The 14,745-nt window shown below is 53.4% G+C and overlaps 1 protein-coding gene across 4 annotated transcripts; it reads right to left on the bottom strand.

Annotated features, from left to right (window-relative positions):
* Positions 1–82: 82 nt before the first annotated feature.
* On the bottom strand, positions 83–14,483 carry VPS4A (vacuolar protein sorting 4 homolog A). Of its 4 annotated transcripts, none has more exons than XM_077888480.1 (11): positions 14,324–14,483; positions 10,756–10,867; positions 10,524–10,671; positions 8,977–9,038; positions 8,739–8,858; positions 8,110–8,266; positions 7,419–7,567; positions 6,995–7,076; positions 6,552–6,771; positions 4,433–4,573; positions 83–1,710 (listed from the first exon to the last, which is right to left on the bottom strand). In XM_077888480.1, the coding sequence occupies exons 1-11, from the start codon at positions 14,342–14,344 to the stop codon at positions 1,702–1,704; spliced, it is 1,221 nt and encodes a 406-aa protein (XP_077744606.1). In that variant the 5' UTR covers positions 14,345–14,483; the 3' UTR covers positions 83–1,701. The 4 variants fall into 4 exon arrangements, with proteins under 4 accessions (XP_077744606.1, XP_077744574.1, XP_077744584.1 ...); XM_077888448.1 differs by lacking the exon at positions 83–1,710 and adding an exon at positions 2,834–3,714; XM_077888458.1 differs by lacking the exon at positions 83–1,710 and adding an exon at positions 2,834–3,714 and having other exon boundaries at positions 8,977–9,035.
* Between the last annotated feature and the right edge of the window lie 262 nt (positions 14,484–14,745).

Here is a 14,745-nt window from a genome sequence, read left to right as displayed (position 1 = left end):
CAAAGGGCTTGTGTGTCTTACCTGCAGAGTCCTTTGCTTTGGACAATAGTTTGCTTGTGTAAGTGAAACAGAAGAGAATGGCCACAGTTCATAGAAGTGTTTAATAATAATATTAACGCAAATGAGTACCCACACATTTTACAGGCTCACAGTTTTGGTCTCCACCTTCTGCCTTTAACAGATTTGGAGACGATTTTCCTGCAGAGATCTCTTGGGCAGCTGCTATTTGATTTGGCTCATTCTTTTGGCAGAGGTCATGGATCAGGGCTAGGGGAGGGATGAGAGTTGAGGAACAGTGAACCTCTTCCTATCACAATTAGAAACAAAGCAAAACTTGTGCTTCCTGGTCACTACACTTATTTTGGAAAAATAAATTAGCAGCATGCTGACCAATGATTAGCCTTAAGATACTGTCAGAGCGGGCAGCCCCGGGTGGCTCAGCGGTTTAGCGCTGCCTTTAGCCCAGGGTCTGATCCTGGAGACCCGGGATCGAGTCCCACATCAGGTGCCCTGTATGGAGCCTGCCTCTCTCTCTGCCTGTGTCTCTGCCTCTCTCTGTCTCTCATGAATAAATAAATAAAATCTTTAAAAAAAAAAAAAAAAGATACTGTCAGAGCTTTGCAAGAGGTGAGGAAATTTGTCTAGATACTGGTCTTGCCTCATTTTTCTGTTGTTTTGCAACACAGGTATTCTTACCAAAGTCCTCCAAGTTCTAGTAGCCATGTAGAAAGTTCAGTAAGTTGTTTAGGAAAATACTTGTTTTAAACAGTGGTTAACTAAACAAACCCAGTATGGCTTTCTCTAAATAGGACACATCTGGAGGCCTATGAGGTCAAGTAAAAGGGAACTGGCTCTCTTTGCATTAAACTTTGGAAAGGAACAGGAGCCAGCACTGCTCCAAGGTGAGGCTGGATACTCGGCCACTGGGAAAGGTCTGTAGAAAACTCATTTAGACTAAAAAAGCATGGATCCTTATGAAAATTAGAATTCCAGGACCTTGGACAATGTTCAGAAGCTCCTGCAGGGTGGCATCAGAATATTCTGATGCTTCCTCAGAGTGCTCTGAGGTTAACTGTCCTTACTGATGCCTTTGTAAAGTATATCAGTAACATTTGCCTGCAGCTTCCTGACCTGGGGCCCAAGGGTATGTGGTTGTTCAGGGTAGACCTTGGAGAAAGCCTGAAACTCTACTGCTGACAATGTGAGGTTTACTAGTGTAACCAAATCCATCTAGGAGGAAGGATTTGTCCAACTAAATACTACATGTATAGCTCAAGGCAACAAATCTGCGTTTCTAATAAAACCTTGCCCACCCCAGGGAGATGTATCAGCCACAATAACCACACCGCACAAGTCAGCATCTTGAGCTAAGGAGAGTTTAGAAGTCAACTACCAAAGTGAAAGCCAAGGGAGACAGAAGGCTTAGGACATAATTCCCAAGTAGGGAAGAGTGAATTTCAGGGTTAGCACTTAGGGCAGGAAATTCCTCTGCACCTACGAGCCATGTTTAACACAGATGGTGAGGGCACACATCAGTCTGAGGTTACTTCAGCCTCACGTGTGAAGAGGACATTCATCGCCCTGCCTCCTGTCACTGGTGGTGGAGAGAGGAATGGAGAGGCATGACATCGGTAACAGCCGTGACCAGAGCCATGAAGACGAACCACAGCAGCTCCAGTTTCTGTTAACTCCTGTGACTTGTCAAGGTGTCTAAGCAGTAGAAAGGAAGATTTTAAAAATAAAGCAAGCGACGACCTGATTCAAGTAAAGGTGACTGGAGGTAGAATAAGAAAGCACAAGTGACTAAAATGAAATAGTACGAGTGGGACAGTGTCCTATGCCAACTTCTAATCCGGTGTTTAAATAGTAATTAGTGGCTGAGAGCACCTAACTAAAGCGAGAGCCATGGGACGCCTGCGTGCCCAAGATGCTAGCCACAGTTGCTACGCAGGTGTCACCTGGAGGCCAGGCTTGCCGAGGCACCTGGTACTGAGGCAGGGCTAATGCCTCCACCCTGGAGAGGAGCACTTGGGCCCGACCCTTCAAAGAACCCAGCAAAAGTTGCCTGAATTCAGCACCCATTCCTAACCAAATCAGAAACACCACAGTGCAAAGCTACCAAGATCTAAGAGTTGGCCACATCATCAGTTCTGGACAATTTGGGTTTTAATAAAACATAGAGCAATAATATTGGCTTTTGGAAGGGGAGGGGAGCTGTACCAACCGGATGCCAGGCCTTTTGTGTATTCATATGCAAGCAGTCAAGGATCAAGTCTGCTACTCAAACAGCATTTCTAGGGCTGCCAACTCTAGAGCCTTGGAAGGGTCTCAAGGAGTCAAAAATTCTAATGGCCATAGGGGCTAGGCAGGCAACCCGAAAGAGGGATGCTGACCACGTGGGGATGCGTGAGCCGGAGAGCCTGTTCTGCTTCTGAGCAGGGAAGCCCCTGCTAGGCTGTGGCTGACTGGATGCCTCACGGGGACACAGGCCCAGCACCACCTAATCTCCCAGAAGCCAGATAATTTTTACATCAATTCTTGACTTTTCAGTGTTGCCAACAGACCAAACCAAACAGCTACAGGCCACATCCGGCCCACAGGCCCAGTCGGCAGGAAGAACTGTCCAGGTGCCACATTTACAAGGCTTGCGGGGAGGGGTAGTCGGGGTCTGCCAACCTGACTGGAGGTCAGGCCTGGGAACTGTAGTAGGTGGCAATACCCTCCTCCTCTGATGGAGGGTGCAGAGAGAGAACCAGGGGGTCTTTCTAATGGAAGCAAGTATGGCCTTCAGGGAGCCCCAGAGAATAACCAAAGATGAGATCACTCAAGTGGCTCAAGAGGGAAAAGGATTTATTAGCCCATTTCCAGGGCAGAGAGCCAGGAGCAGTGGCGGGGTTCGGTGTTCTCACATTCAGAGGGAAGAAAAGGCAGCAGTGAAACCCACCTGACTGCCTTCACTCATTCTGATCTCCACAGCTCTGTGCTCACAAAACCCATCTTTCCTCTCGCAGGGAGGACACAGAGCCCAGGATGCTGACCTGGGAGGTTGGGAATAGCTTGGTTTTACTCTTGGCCTTTACAGGCAGGGCTTGGGCTGGCGACCCAGGGTGTCAGTCATAGTGTTCACAAAGAGTAAAACCCGGGTTAGAAGGAACAGGTGGATGGGCCTGGCAAGCCGTTCTGAAGGTCGGCAACAACCCCACAGTGCGGGCTGCTCCTACTCCTTGATGCTTCTGGGAGATTTTAATTTTATTTATAAACAAGACAAAAATCCAAGCAGCATTAATTTAGGGGAACAAAGAAAGGTTTAAAAAACAAAACAAAAAACAGGGGCAGGACAAGGAGTTGGTGAGCATCCAGAAGAGGAGGAGGAGGAGGAGGAGGAAGTAGGAAGAACCAGTATTCCACCCAGTGCCGAATGTGCTTCTGTGTCTTTGTGGCCAGGGAGGCCCTTCTTTTATGCTCCCCGGCTGGCGGCCAGACAGCAGAGGGGACGCTGTAGTGACGTTAAGATGAGCCCCAGTGCCCTGTCTGGCCACTGACCTGGGGAGTGCCATGGATTTATTACCCCAATCTACCTCCCACCTTCACCATCACCAAGTGAAGAAATTTTTAACTCTCCTGTCCAAAGTCCTCTGAGAATTTCTTCACTTTCAAGAGGTCATCTGCATTCACGGTGGGCCGAGTGGTGGCCAGAGACCGGAGCATGTCCGACTGCAAAGACAAGGGCACGAGCTGAGGAGCAGCCAGGGCTCTAGGCAGGGCTCTAGGCCTCCTTGTGTCGCAGTCCCATGTGGTGTTGCAGGAAGAGGCCTGCATTCGTGGTCATTCCCAGCCCCAAATGCAAAGCTCCTCTGATTGCCTGGCTCCTGCCTGAATGTCTCCCGTGACAGGACCGCTCTTCCCTCCTAAGGCAGCTCATGTCGTCTGAACAGGCCTACTTCTCATCTGAAAGAATCCAAGCTCCCCTCATCTCTTAACTGCTGGGAGAAGCTCATTCTGATTGCACACCCGCCACATCGGCAGACACCTGCCACACACGGCAGGCAAGACCCTCAGCAAAACCAGGATGAGGAGGGGCAAGACCAGTCCCATTAGGCTCCCTATGCAACGGCATTGAAACAAACTGCCAACAGATGCTCGCTGCCTCCATGGCCACTCACAAGCCAAACCCATGGAATGATGTAGTCGCACCAGCTGGCCTTTACTCTCACTGAAGAAAATAAATGCTCGTGCTGCGGCCTTCATCCTGGGCCCCCACTGAGTCTAATGGCAGGAGTCCCAGCTATCCAGAGCCCCAAAGGCCATTCCCTGTTTCAGAGGAGCCACAACAGCCCAGGACGAAGAAGGGGAGAAGCCTATTTTTATTTTTAGACCCAAGACCCCAGTTTTTCTGGGTTCTGTGCAGTCCTTCTCCCAACCAGCCACTTACCATGCAAACCACAGGCTCTAGGAGTTTGTCACCGGGGACATCCATCCAAGTCATCTCCATGGCCCCCGGGTCCCCTGGTGAGCATGGGGTCAGGAGGTCATCGATCATAACGCTAGGGTTGGTGCGGGAAGGGCCACAGACCTGAAATCAACCAGGAATCTGACTGGAGGGGTTGCACCTCAGTGCTTGGGGAAGGGACAGGATCCTCAGACTTCTGAGTCCTGAAGAGAAGGTCGTGGTAGGGTATGAATGCATGCCTGGCTTTCTAGGTCATCACTCTGAGAAGAGAATGAATCCTGCAGAACTCTCGGGCCGGTAGTCAAAGCAGCTCAAAGCGGGATTTCAGAGGTTTGTGATTAGCATGCTATTCTAGGCACTGTTCTCTAGAATCTCAATTTGTGGCCCAAAATGTCGATAGCTTCCCCTTCCTCATTAACTCCATCCAATCTCACCACAAATGCAGTGACGCCAAAAATGTTTTTCTAACCACAGTCTGCTTTACTGGTAACATCCTCCCAAATATCCCAAAGCTAATTCCCTCACTTCCTTCAACTCTTGACTCAAACATCCCCTGCGGTGGCTTATCCCTTAAGATACAACCTGCCTTGGGACGCCTGGGTGGCTTAGTGGGTTAAGCACCCGACTCTTGATTTCAGCTAAGGTCATGATCTCAGGGCCGTGAGATCAAGCCCCGTGTTAGGCTCCACAACAGGCATGGAGCCTGCGTGGGTTCTCTCCCTCTGCCTCTGCCCCTCCCTGCTGCCCCCCATTCCAGTTCTCAACTTTCTCTCTTAAAGGTAGGGGTGGGGCAGAAGGTAGAAAGGATATGAGATTAAGGGCAGCCTGGGTGGTTCAGCGGTTTGGCGCTGCCTTCCGCCCGGGGTGTGATCCTGGAGACCCGGGATCGAATCCTGCGTTGGGCTCCCTGAGTGGAGCCTGCTCCTCCCTCTGCCTGTGTCTCTGCCTCTCTCTCTGTTTCTCATGAATAAATATTTTTTTTAAAAAAAAGAATATGAGATTAAAAAAAAAAATACAACTTTCCCCAGTGCACCTGGTGGCTCAGCCAAGTTGGACGGTTAAGCATCCAACTCTTGATCTGGGCTCAGGTCATGATCTCAGGGTCGTGAGATGAAGCCTTATGTCATGCTCAGTGGGTTGTCTCCCTGGAATTCTCATTCTCTTAAATCTTTTTTTTTTTTCTTTAAAGAATACAACCTGCCCACCCAACTCCAAACTTCAGAGACACCAGACTCCATCCCCTGCTGTCATCCCCCTCATTGCTCTCTCAGAAATGAGTATCTTAAAAAAAAAAGAAAGAAAGAAAGAAATGAGTATCTTTTCAACTAGAGATGAGGCTCCTAGAGGTCAGGGACTTTTGTCTGCTGTGGTCACAAATGTCTCTCCGGGTCCTAGAACAGCACAAGGCACATAATAGGACCCTCTGCAGACATTCGACAGAGATACGAGGTGTGAGAGGAGTTCCACCTTAGAGAGGGTGATTCTATACCCACCACTCTTCAGACACTGAGTGGGGTCCCCACATGACAGCACAGCGCTGACTGTGAAGGTGGCAGGGGTGAGTGGCACAGTGCCATGTCCTCTGGCTTCACACAATCCAAGATGGACATATTTGAGCAAAAGAACTACAAGGAAGGAGAGAGCAGGTGCAAACCAGAGGGCTCCCTTGTACTTATCCTTGGTTCTCCAGGAGACCAAACATGTCACCTGAGCAGCCAAGGAACTGGCAAAGAAAGCTGATCTCCCCATTCCTGTGACACTTTTTAAGCAACTCCTTGCTGGCCCACTCACCAGGTGTGGAGCCCAACGTGGGACCTGAACTCACAACCCTGAGATCAAGACCCATGCTGAGATCAAGAGTTGAATGCTGGGCAGCCCGGTGGCTCAGCGCTTTAGCGCCGCCTTCAGCCCAGGGCGTGGTCCTGGAGACCCGGGATCAAGTCCCATGTCGGGCTCCCTGCGTGGGGCCTGCTTCTCCCTCTGCCTGTGTCTCTGCCTCTCTATCTCTCTCTCTGTCTCTCATGAATAAATAAGTAAAATCTTAAAAAAAAAAAAAGTTGAATGCTTAACCAACTGAGCCCCCGGGTACCTCCGCACTCACCTTTTTGAAGTGTGTTGCTGACTGAACTTTTCTGACAGGCTGCATGAGGGAGTCCCGCACAATGATGCTGATGTCGGCACCTGAGTAGCCTTCCGTCTTCCGGGCCAGCTCATGGATGTTGGCATCCGTGAGATTGTGGGGAGTGCTCCCCAGATGCAACCGGAACATCTGGGCACGGGCAGCCTCCTCGGGCAGTGGGATGTAAATCCTCTTTTCAAACCTAGAGAGCCAAGCACATGGCGGGACTTGAAAAGAGACGGTATAAGTCTTCATGGAGAGGGGCTCTGGGGCCCTCCAGAAGCTGCCTCACTCAGGGCTCTGCTCACCATGCAGATATGAAGAAGCCTCCAGGGAAACGGAGTCAGGCTGCACCACTGCCAGCAGCAGGTTGACTATGGCTGGAGAAAGACCTCAGCCCCTGGCTCCTACTGGGGAAGACTCACCTCCTTCTAATGGCTGAATCCAACACCCATGGGATGTTTGTGGCACCAAGAACCAGAGTCCCATCGTTGTTATTCCCCACCCCTGTGGAGAAAGGGAAACAGACGCTGACTCAGAACACCTGCCAGGATTAGGGAGCAGCTGTAGGAAGCACCTCAGGGGCTTTGTGTGTTCTGCTCTGGGGCCATCGCTGTGCCACCAGCAACAACCAGCTTTGCTGGGCCAAGAGCCTTCTCTGAAGCCCTGGCCGCCTCGGGAAGGGCAGGGGCTGGGGGGCAAAGGCCTGTGGAGAGGGAGCCGAGAACTGCTTCTCTGACCTCTTCCCTCCGCCCCACGGCCCATCCCCTCCAGCTGCAGCTACATAATGGAGCCCGGCTGGCTCTGGGAGGACCGCGAGCCGGGAGGGCAGCCAGCACCGGCACGCACCCTGCATCTGAACCAAGAACTCCGTTTTGATCCTTCGGGCGGCCTCACTCTCATTTTCATTGCGGGACCCGCAGAGGGAATCCACCTCATCGATGAAGATGATGGAGGGCTTGTGCTGCCTGGCCAGCTCAAACAGGTTCTTGACTAGCCTGTGAAGGTGACAAGGGGGGCCGGGATCAGGACACCCACACCCACACCCACCCCAGCCAGGGGCCCAGTCACTGCTTCTCCTGCCCTTCCCACAGACAGGTCAAGACTCTAGTCATGCCTGGATTTCCAAGGAAGCGGGCATCACAAATCCGCCGGCAGCACTGTGCCACGAGAAGCAGCCCACCTTGGCGGCAGCCCCACTCATAAGCTCTGGATTTAGGACAAGTCACATCCCCCTTTACTCAGCCTCAATGTCATCCTCTGCAAAATGGGAGTCGGTGTGGAAAATAACTAAACCACACGAAGTCCCCAATAGAGGACACCTGCCTGATACCCAAAGATCGTGACTGCCTTTCCCTTTCCTGTACGAAGACGTCTCTCCCACATTCCCATTCAGTCTCAGCAGTCTTTGTCGGGACAGCGTCCCACCCGGGGAAGCTGGCATCATTCCCCTCTGCTGGCCGCTTCCCCCGACACCCAGCAGCGGTTCCTCTGGGCGGTGGCTCAAGGGCAGGGAAGCAAGGTGTGGCAGCTGACTTACTTCTCACTCTCCCCCAACCACTTAGACATCAGGTCCGAGGAGGACACAGAGAAGAAGGTGGAGTTGTTGGCCTCCGTGGCCACTGCTTTGGCCAGGTAGGATTTCCCTGTGCCAGGGGGTCCGAAGAGCAGTATCCCTCGCCAAGGCGTACGCTTGCCTACAACAAAGAATAATCGGAGGTGAGCTTCCTCCTAACTGGGGAAAGGGAAGAGAAAAAAGCCAAAGGCACTTATTTACTATAAGTACGACCAGAAGAGAAAGGTTCTACAAGACAACCGATCCTGGCAGCAAAAATAAAGGGAACTGAATTACCCACTGAGAACCGGCTCCTAGCCCTGGGCTCAAGACCCCCAAGACCCTGCAAAGTGACGCCAGCTGGCACTGACCCTACTCACCCACTGGGACAGTCAAGTCAAAGTTCTAGTCGCAGAGGTGTCTGACACCAGAGAGAAGCACAGAGCAGATGACTGTGATGATCGGCCCTGAGGCCTCTCCTGCCCGAGTGCCCACTGAGGGCAAAGAGCTGAGTGGCCACCTGTTCCGGGTCACCTTCAGAGGGGGAGCCCTGAGCTGGCTTCCTCGGAAGCCTGCTGTTTTCACATCTGGGCTGAAAGCAGCTCAACCCTTACCTGTGAACAAGTGTGGGAATTTAATTGGCAAAATGACAGCTTCTTTGAGGGCTTCCTTGGCCCCCTCCAGCCCAGCCACATCATTCCACCGAATGTTGGGCTTCTCTATCACAACAGCACCTGCAAGAGGCAAGTAGAGCCTTTGACCTGGAGCCCAACTGATAGGTCTGAGCTGACCCTCCGGGGGGCCCTCACCACATCTCTCCCTCCCATTGCCGCGGGGCCTCGGGCCGCTTACCCATCAGTTGTTCTTGCAATTTCTTTTTCTCTGGGTTGTCCCCTTCACTGTCACTATCACTGCTGGGAAAGGAGACAGAAGATGACATGCTAAAGCAAGAGGCAGCTGACAAGGAGGTTCTGAGAGCACAACACTCACGTCCACATCCTCCAGGAAACACCTGCATCACCCACCCTTGTTTCTTCATTAAGGTTGTAAGAATAGGGGTGCCTGAGGGGCTCAGTCGGTTGAGCGTCAGCCTTTGGCTCGGGTCATGATCCCAGGGTCCTGAGATCAAGCCCTGCATCAGGCTCCCTGCTCAGCGGGGAGTCTGCTTCTCCCTCTTCCTCTGCCTCTCCCCCCTGCTTGTGCTCTCTGTGTCAAATAAATAAAATCTTAAAAAAAAAAAAAAAAGGTAAAAGGTAAAAGGTAGTAAGAATGGAGATGTGTGCCCTCTCTAGAAGGCTAATGGGGGACATGTACTTTGGCTGGACTTCAGGAACAGCTGGGCAAGCAACCGGAGCTGTCACTGGCCTCTCACACAGACTCACAACCAGATATCAAGTGGCTGTGACTCAGAGAAGAGGTGAAGTATAAGACTAAAGAGGGGCACCAAGGAAGGGAACATAGTCACTGGTCTCCCCCCCAGGGCCAACCTCTAATGGGACAAGCGATTTGCCATCCTTAAAACTCTTCTAGCCCTCTCAGAGATGTTAACCTCCTGCCTATTCCTTGTCCCTTCCCAGGGTATGTCTCCCTCTCTGGGGAGCCCTGTCAACCCGGGAGCAGAGCCTCCCACCACTGGTGGGGTGGCACACACCCGCCTCTCCTGCTCCATCCACGACCCTCCTGCCTGGGACCCTCCCCTTCGCCTCCAGGACACCGTTGGCTCCCTGGCATCTGTGTGGTAGGCAAACCACAAATGTGAGGAGAGAGGCTGCAGAGCAAACACTGCCTTTGGAGTCGGAAACAGAAGCCCTGGGTGTGGGACCAGACTCCCAGACTCCATCAAGTGCAGCTCTGTGACCTGGGCCATCTCTGAACTTGAGTCTGTTGCCTCATCTGTCACATGAAGACAGTAACTCTGATCACAGCAGCAGCTGACACATACTGCCTCGTTACTGCACGCCACACTTTACCCTCAGGGCTTTACCCGCACCATCTCTTGCTCCTTAGAGCAACGCTGGGTGGGAAGGCGCGTTATCTTTCTTCTACAGATGAGGGGCCTGGACGCACAGGGGGTCATGGCACTTGTCCATGGTCACATGGCTAGGAAGTGGCAGCACTAGGATATACCCTCAGAGCCCGACTGTGGAATCCAAGGCTTGCAACCTCCCTGCTGGCTCACATTTCACTCACAGCTCTCCTGTGTGGATCCAACAAGATCCCATCCAAGGAAATAGTGTGCACAGTGCCCGACAGAGGCAGCTGGGGCATCATCCCCGGTACGAGTGTTATTCTCCCAAAGGAAGGCCGCATTAGCACCAAGAATGGCAGCGACTCCTACAAAGGACACATGCTCGTGGGGTCTCTGGTCCCAGCCGGGCCCTCCACTCCTCCATACTCACCCCTTGCTCTCACTCTGATTTTCTTTCACTGGCTTCTTGCCATGCTTCTCTTTGTTTCGTAAATAATCCTTCAGCTTCTCGGCCCGATCTAGGTACTGCATGCACTTGGCTCGAATGCTCTCCTTGGCCTTGTCGCTGTGTGCCTCATCTGCAAAAGGGGAATTGGAGAGAGTGTACCTACCCTGCCCTGGCAGGGGCTCTACGGCCACGGAGGGCCCTGCGTGTGACTCACATTTGATAGCGTGTAGGAAATACTCCACGGCATGCTGGTAGAGCCGGAGTGCCTCCTCGTAATTCTTGGCTTTATCCTCTTCTGTGGCTTTTGTCACCAGATCAATGGCTTTCTGGAAAGGCAGAGCAAATACCTCAGTGCTTCCCAAGAGACCCAAAAAGCCCTTGGGGTCCCAGGGCAGCAGGAACCCTGCAGATCTGTTAGTCGCCCACCATTATGTCGGTCTGTTTTCCAACGTCAACTACAAAGGCCTTGAAATGGAGCTTTAAAAGACAGCAGCCCTCTTCACAATACACTCATCCGGTTAAAAGCAAGCTCCTTCTCAGTTTCGCTCTGGATCTCAGCACGTGGAAACCTGACCAAATATCTCAGATTAAGGCTCAAGGGGAGAATCCACTTTCTGTTCCTTGCCTCAAGGGAAAGAAAAGTGGCCGTGGGGCCACTGCCTGGAAAAGGGGAAACACCAGAACCAACTGATTGTTGTGCTGCTCGGCATAAAGGCCAGAGAAGAGCCAGCCCTTCTAAGAGACTGACCAAAGGGATCTCGACCTCCTACTGGCCCAACCTGCTTCTCTGTGGTGAAAAGAGAAGATGGTTTTCCTAAACTTGCTACTTAAGGAAGGGATGCTTAGACACATGGGTCAGTATACCAGTAGCTCTAGTAAGAAAAGCGCTTGCTGGCAAGCCTGGCCAGTCAGCTAAGTGTCCAACTCTTGGTCTCGGCTCAGGTCATGGGTCAGGAGATGAAGCCCCACATCAGGCTCCAGGCTCAGTGTGGAGTCTGCTTGAAGATCCTCTCCCTCTGTCCCTCCCCCCACTGGCACATATGCGCTCTCTGGAAGGGAGGGAGGGAGGGAGGGAGGGAGGGAGGGAGGGAGGAAAGGGTTTGCTTACTCCAGAGACATATATGTGCTAATTGAAGAGAGTAATCCTATGGAATCTTCCAAGAACTGGGTGAGCATATCTTTGTGAATCTCACAAATCCTATAGGTCTGTGCTCTAGACTGAACTCAAAAGCATGCTGGATCTTTCAGGCAGCTGCCCCACACCTACATACCCAGTTTTAGAAACCATTGCTTCACCAACCCAGGAAGCATTACCAAAATTATCCTCCTCAAGCTGATCAGCACTAGACACCAGGCCGGCAGATCCCAATGTATACACACAGTTCCGTCCACAGCAAACAATAAACCTTCTGACGAGCTCTTGGCAGGGCTCAGGCATCTGTGCAGCCCTTCCTCATCTGACAGCAAGAGGTCTCAGAAGGACAGCTAGCTCTACGAAACTAACAGGAGTAGGTTAGGCCAGGCTGATGATAAATGAACTCACCAGGTTGATGAGGGTAGGAAAGGTGAAAAAGTGTTGGCTACTATTTTCAAGCGCAGCTACCTCCGTTACCTACAAATACAGGATGGCCAGGAGCCCAGAAACTTCAATGATTAGCTCAAACAAGCTTCTCTGGTCTACTCTCCCTCAATAATGTCTCTTCAGATAAGACAATGAAACCAATTCTCCTGTCCCTTGTGGCTTCTCTCCTCCAGAACAAACATGCCCGGTTCCTTGGACTTTTTCACTCTATATGCCTTCCTGCTAGGGTCTGTCCTTTTGAAAGCAGGGCTCAGACAATACTCAAGGTACGCTCTGCCCCCCTCCCTTCCAGATACTTTATTAATTAATGCACCTAAGAGCACATTAGATCTTTTTGGCAAGTGCATACAATGTTTCACCGGCAAGAGGCCTGAGCTGCAAGTTGAAGAATTATGTGTAACACAAGGGTGAGGTGATGAATAAAACTGCCAGCCTGCAGCATCTCTAGTAACACATATGGCAGGGATGAGCATGAAGGACAAGGGTAAGGAAGATGTGCTAACAGAAGAGCTGGCAAACGGTAAAGGACCAGATGGTAAATAGGTTAGACTTTCCTGGCCATACAATCTCTGTAGCAACTCCTCAACTACGCCTCTGTAGCACAAAAGCAGCCATAGAAAGTAAATGAAGGAGCAGGAATGTGTTCCAATAAAACTTTATTTATAGATGCTGAAATTTGAAATTCATGATTTTCACGTGTCATGAAATATCTTTTCCCAGCCTTTTAAAAACATGAAAACCTACCACATTATGTTAAGTGAGAGGAGCCAGTCACAAAGGACCACATATTGTATGATTCCACTTATTTAAAATGCCCAGAATAGGGGCCCCTGGGTGGCACAGTCAGTTGAGCATTGGCCTCTTGGTTTCTGCTCGTTTGGTGTGCTTGGGGTCATGGGATCGAGACTGGAGTGGGCTCTGTGCTTAGCGAGGAGTCTGCTTGAGGTTCTCTTTCCCTCTGTCTCTCCCCGCTCTAAAATAAAAAAATAAATATTTATTTTTTAAATAAATCTTTTAACAAATAAATGAATAAGCCAACGAATGAGTGAATGAATAAAATGCCCATAATAGGCAAATCCATAGGGACAGAAACTAGAGGAATAGAAGATTATTTATTTTACAGAGAGAGAGAGAGATGTGAGTGGGAAGGGCAGAGGGAGAAGGAGAGAATCTCCACGCAGACTCGCTGCTGAGCGTGGAGCAGTGCGGGGCCGGATCTCACAACCCTGAGATCATGACTTGCGGCAAAATCAAGAGTCGGAGGCTTCACTGACTAAGCGTCACAGGGATCCCTTAACGAAGCTTTTACTAGCAACGTGAAGACATTCCTAGCTCACAGGGAAAACTGGGCAGGTGGGTCTGCGGGCCGAGTCAAGGAAGGCCCGGAAGAGGGGAGCACGCGGCGGAGGCCCGCCAGGGGGCCCGGTTCGCTCCGGCCTCCGTCCCACTTCTTCCTCCCCCTCAGGCGTCCGAAGGCCGCGGGTCGCTCTGGGCCCGGCCAAATGCCCGCTCCTCCGCGAAGCCTCGCCCGCCTCCTTCGCAGGCTGTACGCTGGGCACCGTGTTAAGAACGCTTTACCGGAGCACTCAGCCCAGGGCCCCCGTCACAGCAACCCGGTGCCCGACAGGTGCCCGACAGGTGCCCGACAGGTGCCGCCCCACTCCGCTGACGGGACAGCTGCCGTGCCGAGATCCCGAGGCTGGCCCAAGGTCACGGGCGAGGGCGAGGGCGAGGGCGAGCGAGGGGCAGAGGGAGCCCGAAGCCCAGGTCTGCGGCCGCACCTCGGGACGCGTCGGTCGTGCTCGCAGGGGGCGCCACCCCAGCGCCGGGCGAGAGCCGGGGGATGCAGGAGGGGTCGCCGGCCGCACGGAGGAACGCGAGGCCGCGGGAGGCGGCCCGACTGCGCGGCCGAGGGTCCCGGGCGGCGCCCGCCCGCCCCAGGACGCTGATCCCCGCGGCGGCACCCGGCGGCCTCCGGGCTGGGCCGGCCCCGCCGCGCGGAGGGGACTGGGCGGGACTCCCGGCGGGGGCAGCCCGCGGCCCGGGCGCGTGGGAGCGGGAGGCGGCGGCGGGGCGGGGGCGAGGCCGCGGGCCGGGGGCTCCGAGCAGGCCGCCCGCCCGCCCGCCCGCCCCGCAGCCCCGCAGGCCGCGCCGCGCCTCCTCCGGCTTCCGGAGACCCAGCCGGGCCGACCCGAGGTACCTGGAGGGTTGACGTTGTCATTTCATCTCCTGGGTCGGCCCCACACCCCGCGGCGCTGCTTGCGGCCTCGGTCCGGCCCCGGGGAGCCGAGCGGCTGGGTCGGGGGCGCGGAGCCCGGCGGTGGGCGCTGGGCGCGGGCAGGGCGTCCGCTCGCAGCCGGAGCCGAGTCGCAGGGCGAGCGAGGAGAGCGGCCCAGAGCGGTCGGGCCTGAGCCGCGCGGCTGCCCCCCGGCGGCCACGGCTGGCACTGCAGGCTCCGCCCCCCGCGGCGGCGGGGCGGGGCGGGGCCTGAAGGGGCGGGGCCTGCGGGGCGGGGGCGGGGCGAGGCCAGGGGCCGGGAGGCTAGAAACCTCAAGCCCGAGACCCCGTTTCTAGTAAAATACCGCCTGTAGGACAGTTTTTCTTGCACAGTAAACCTAACTT

This window comes from Canis aureus, chromosome 3, assembly GCF_053574225.1.
Source record: "Canis aureus isolate CA01 chromosome 3, VMU_Caureus_v.1.0, whole genome shotgun sequence".
Lineage (NCBI taxonomy): Eukaryota > Metazoa > Chordata > Mammalia > Carnivora > Canidae > Canis > Canis aureus.
Note: the sequence above shows the minus strand (reverse complement) of the source record. Positions and strands in the feature narration are given on the sequence as shown.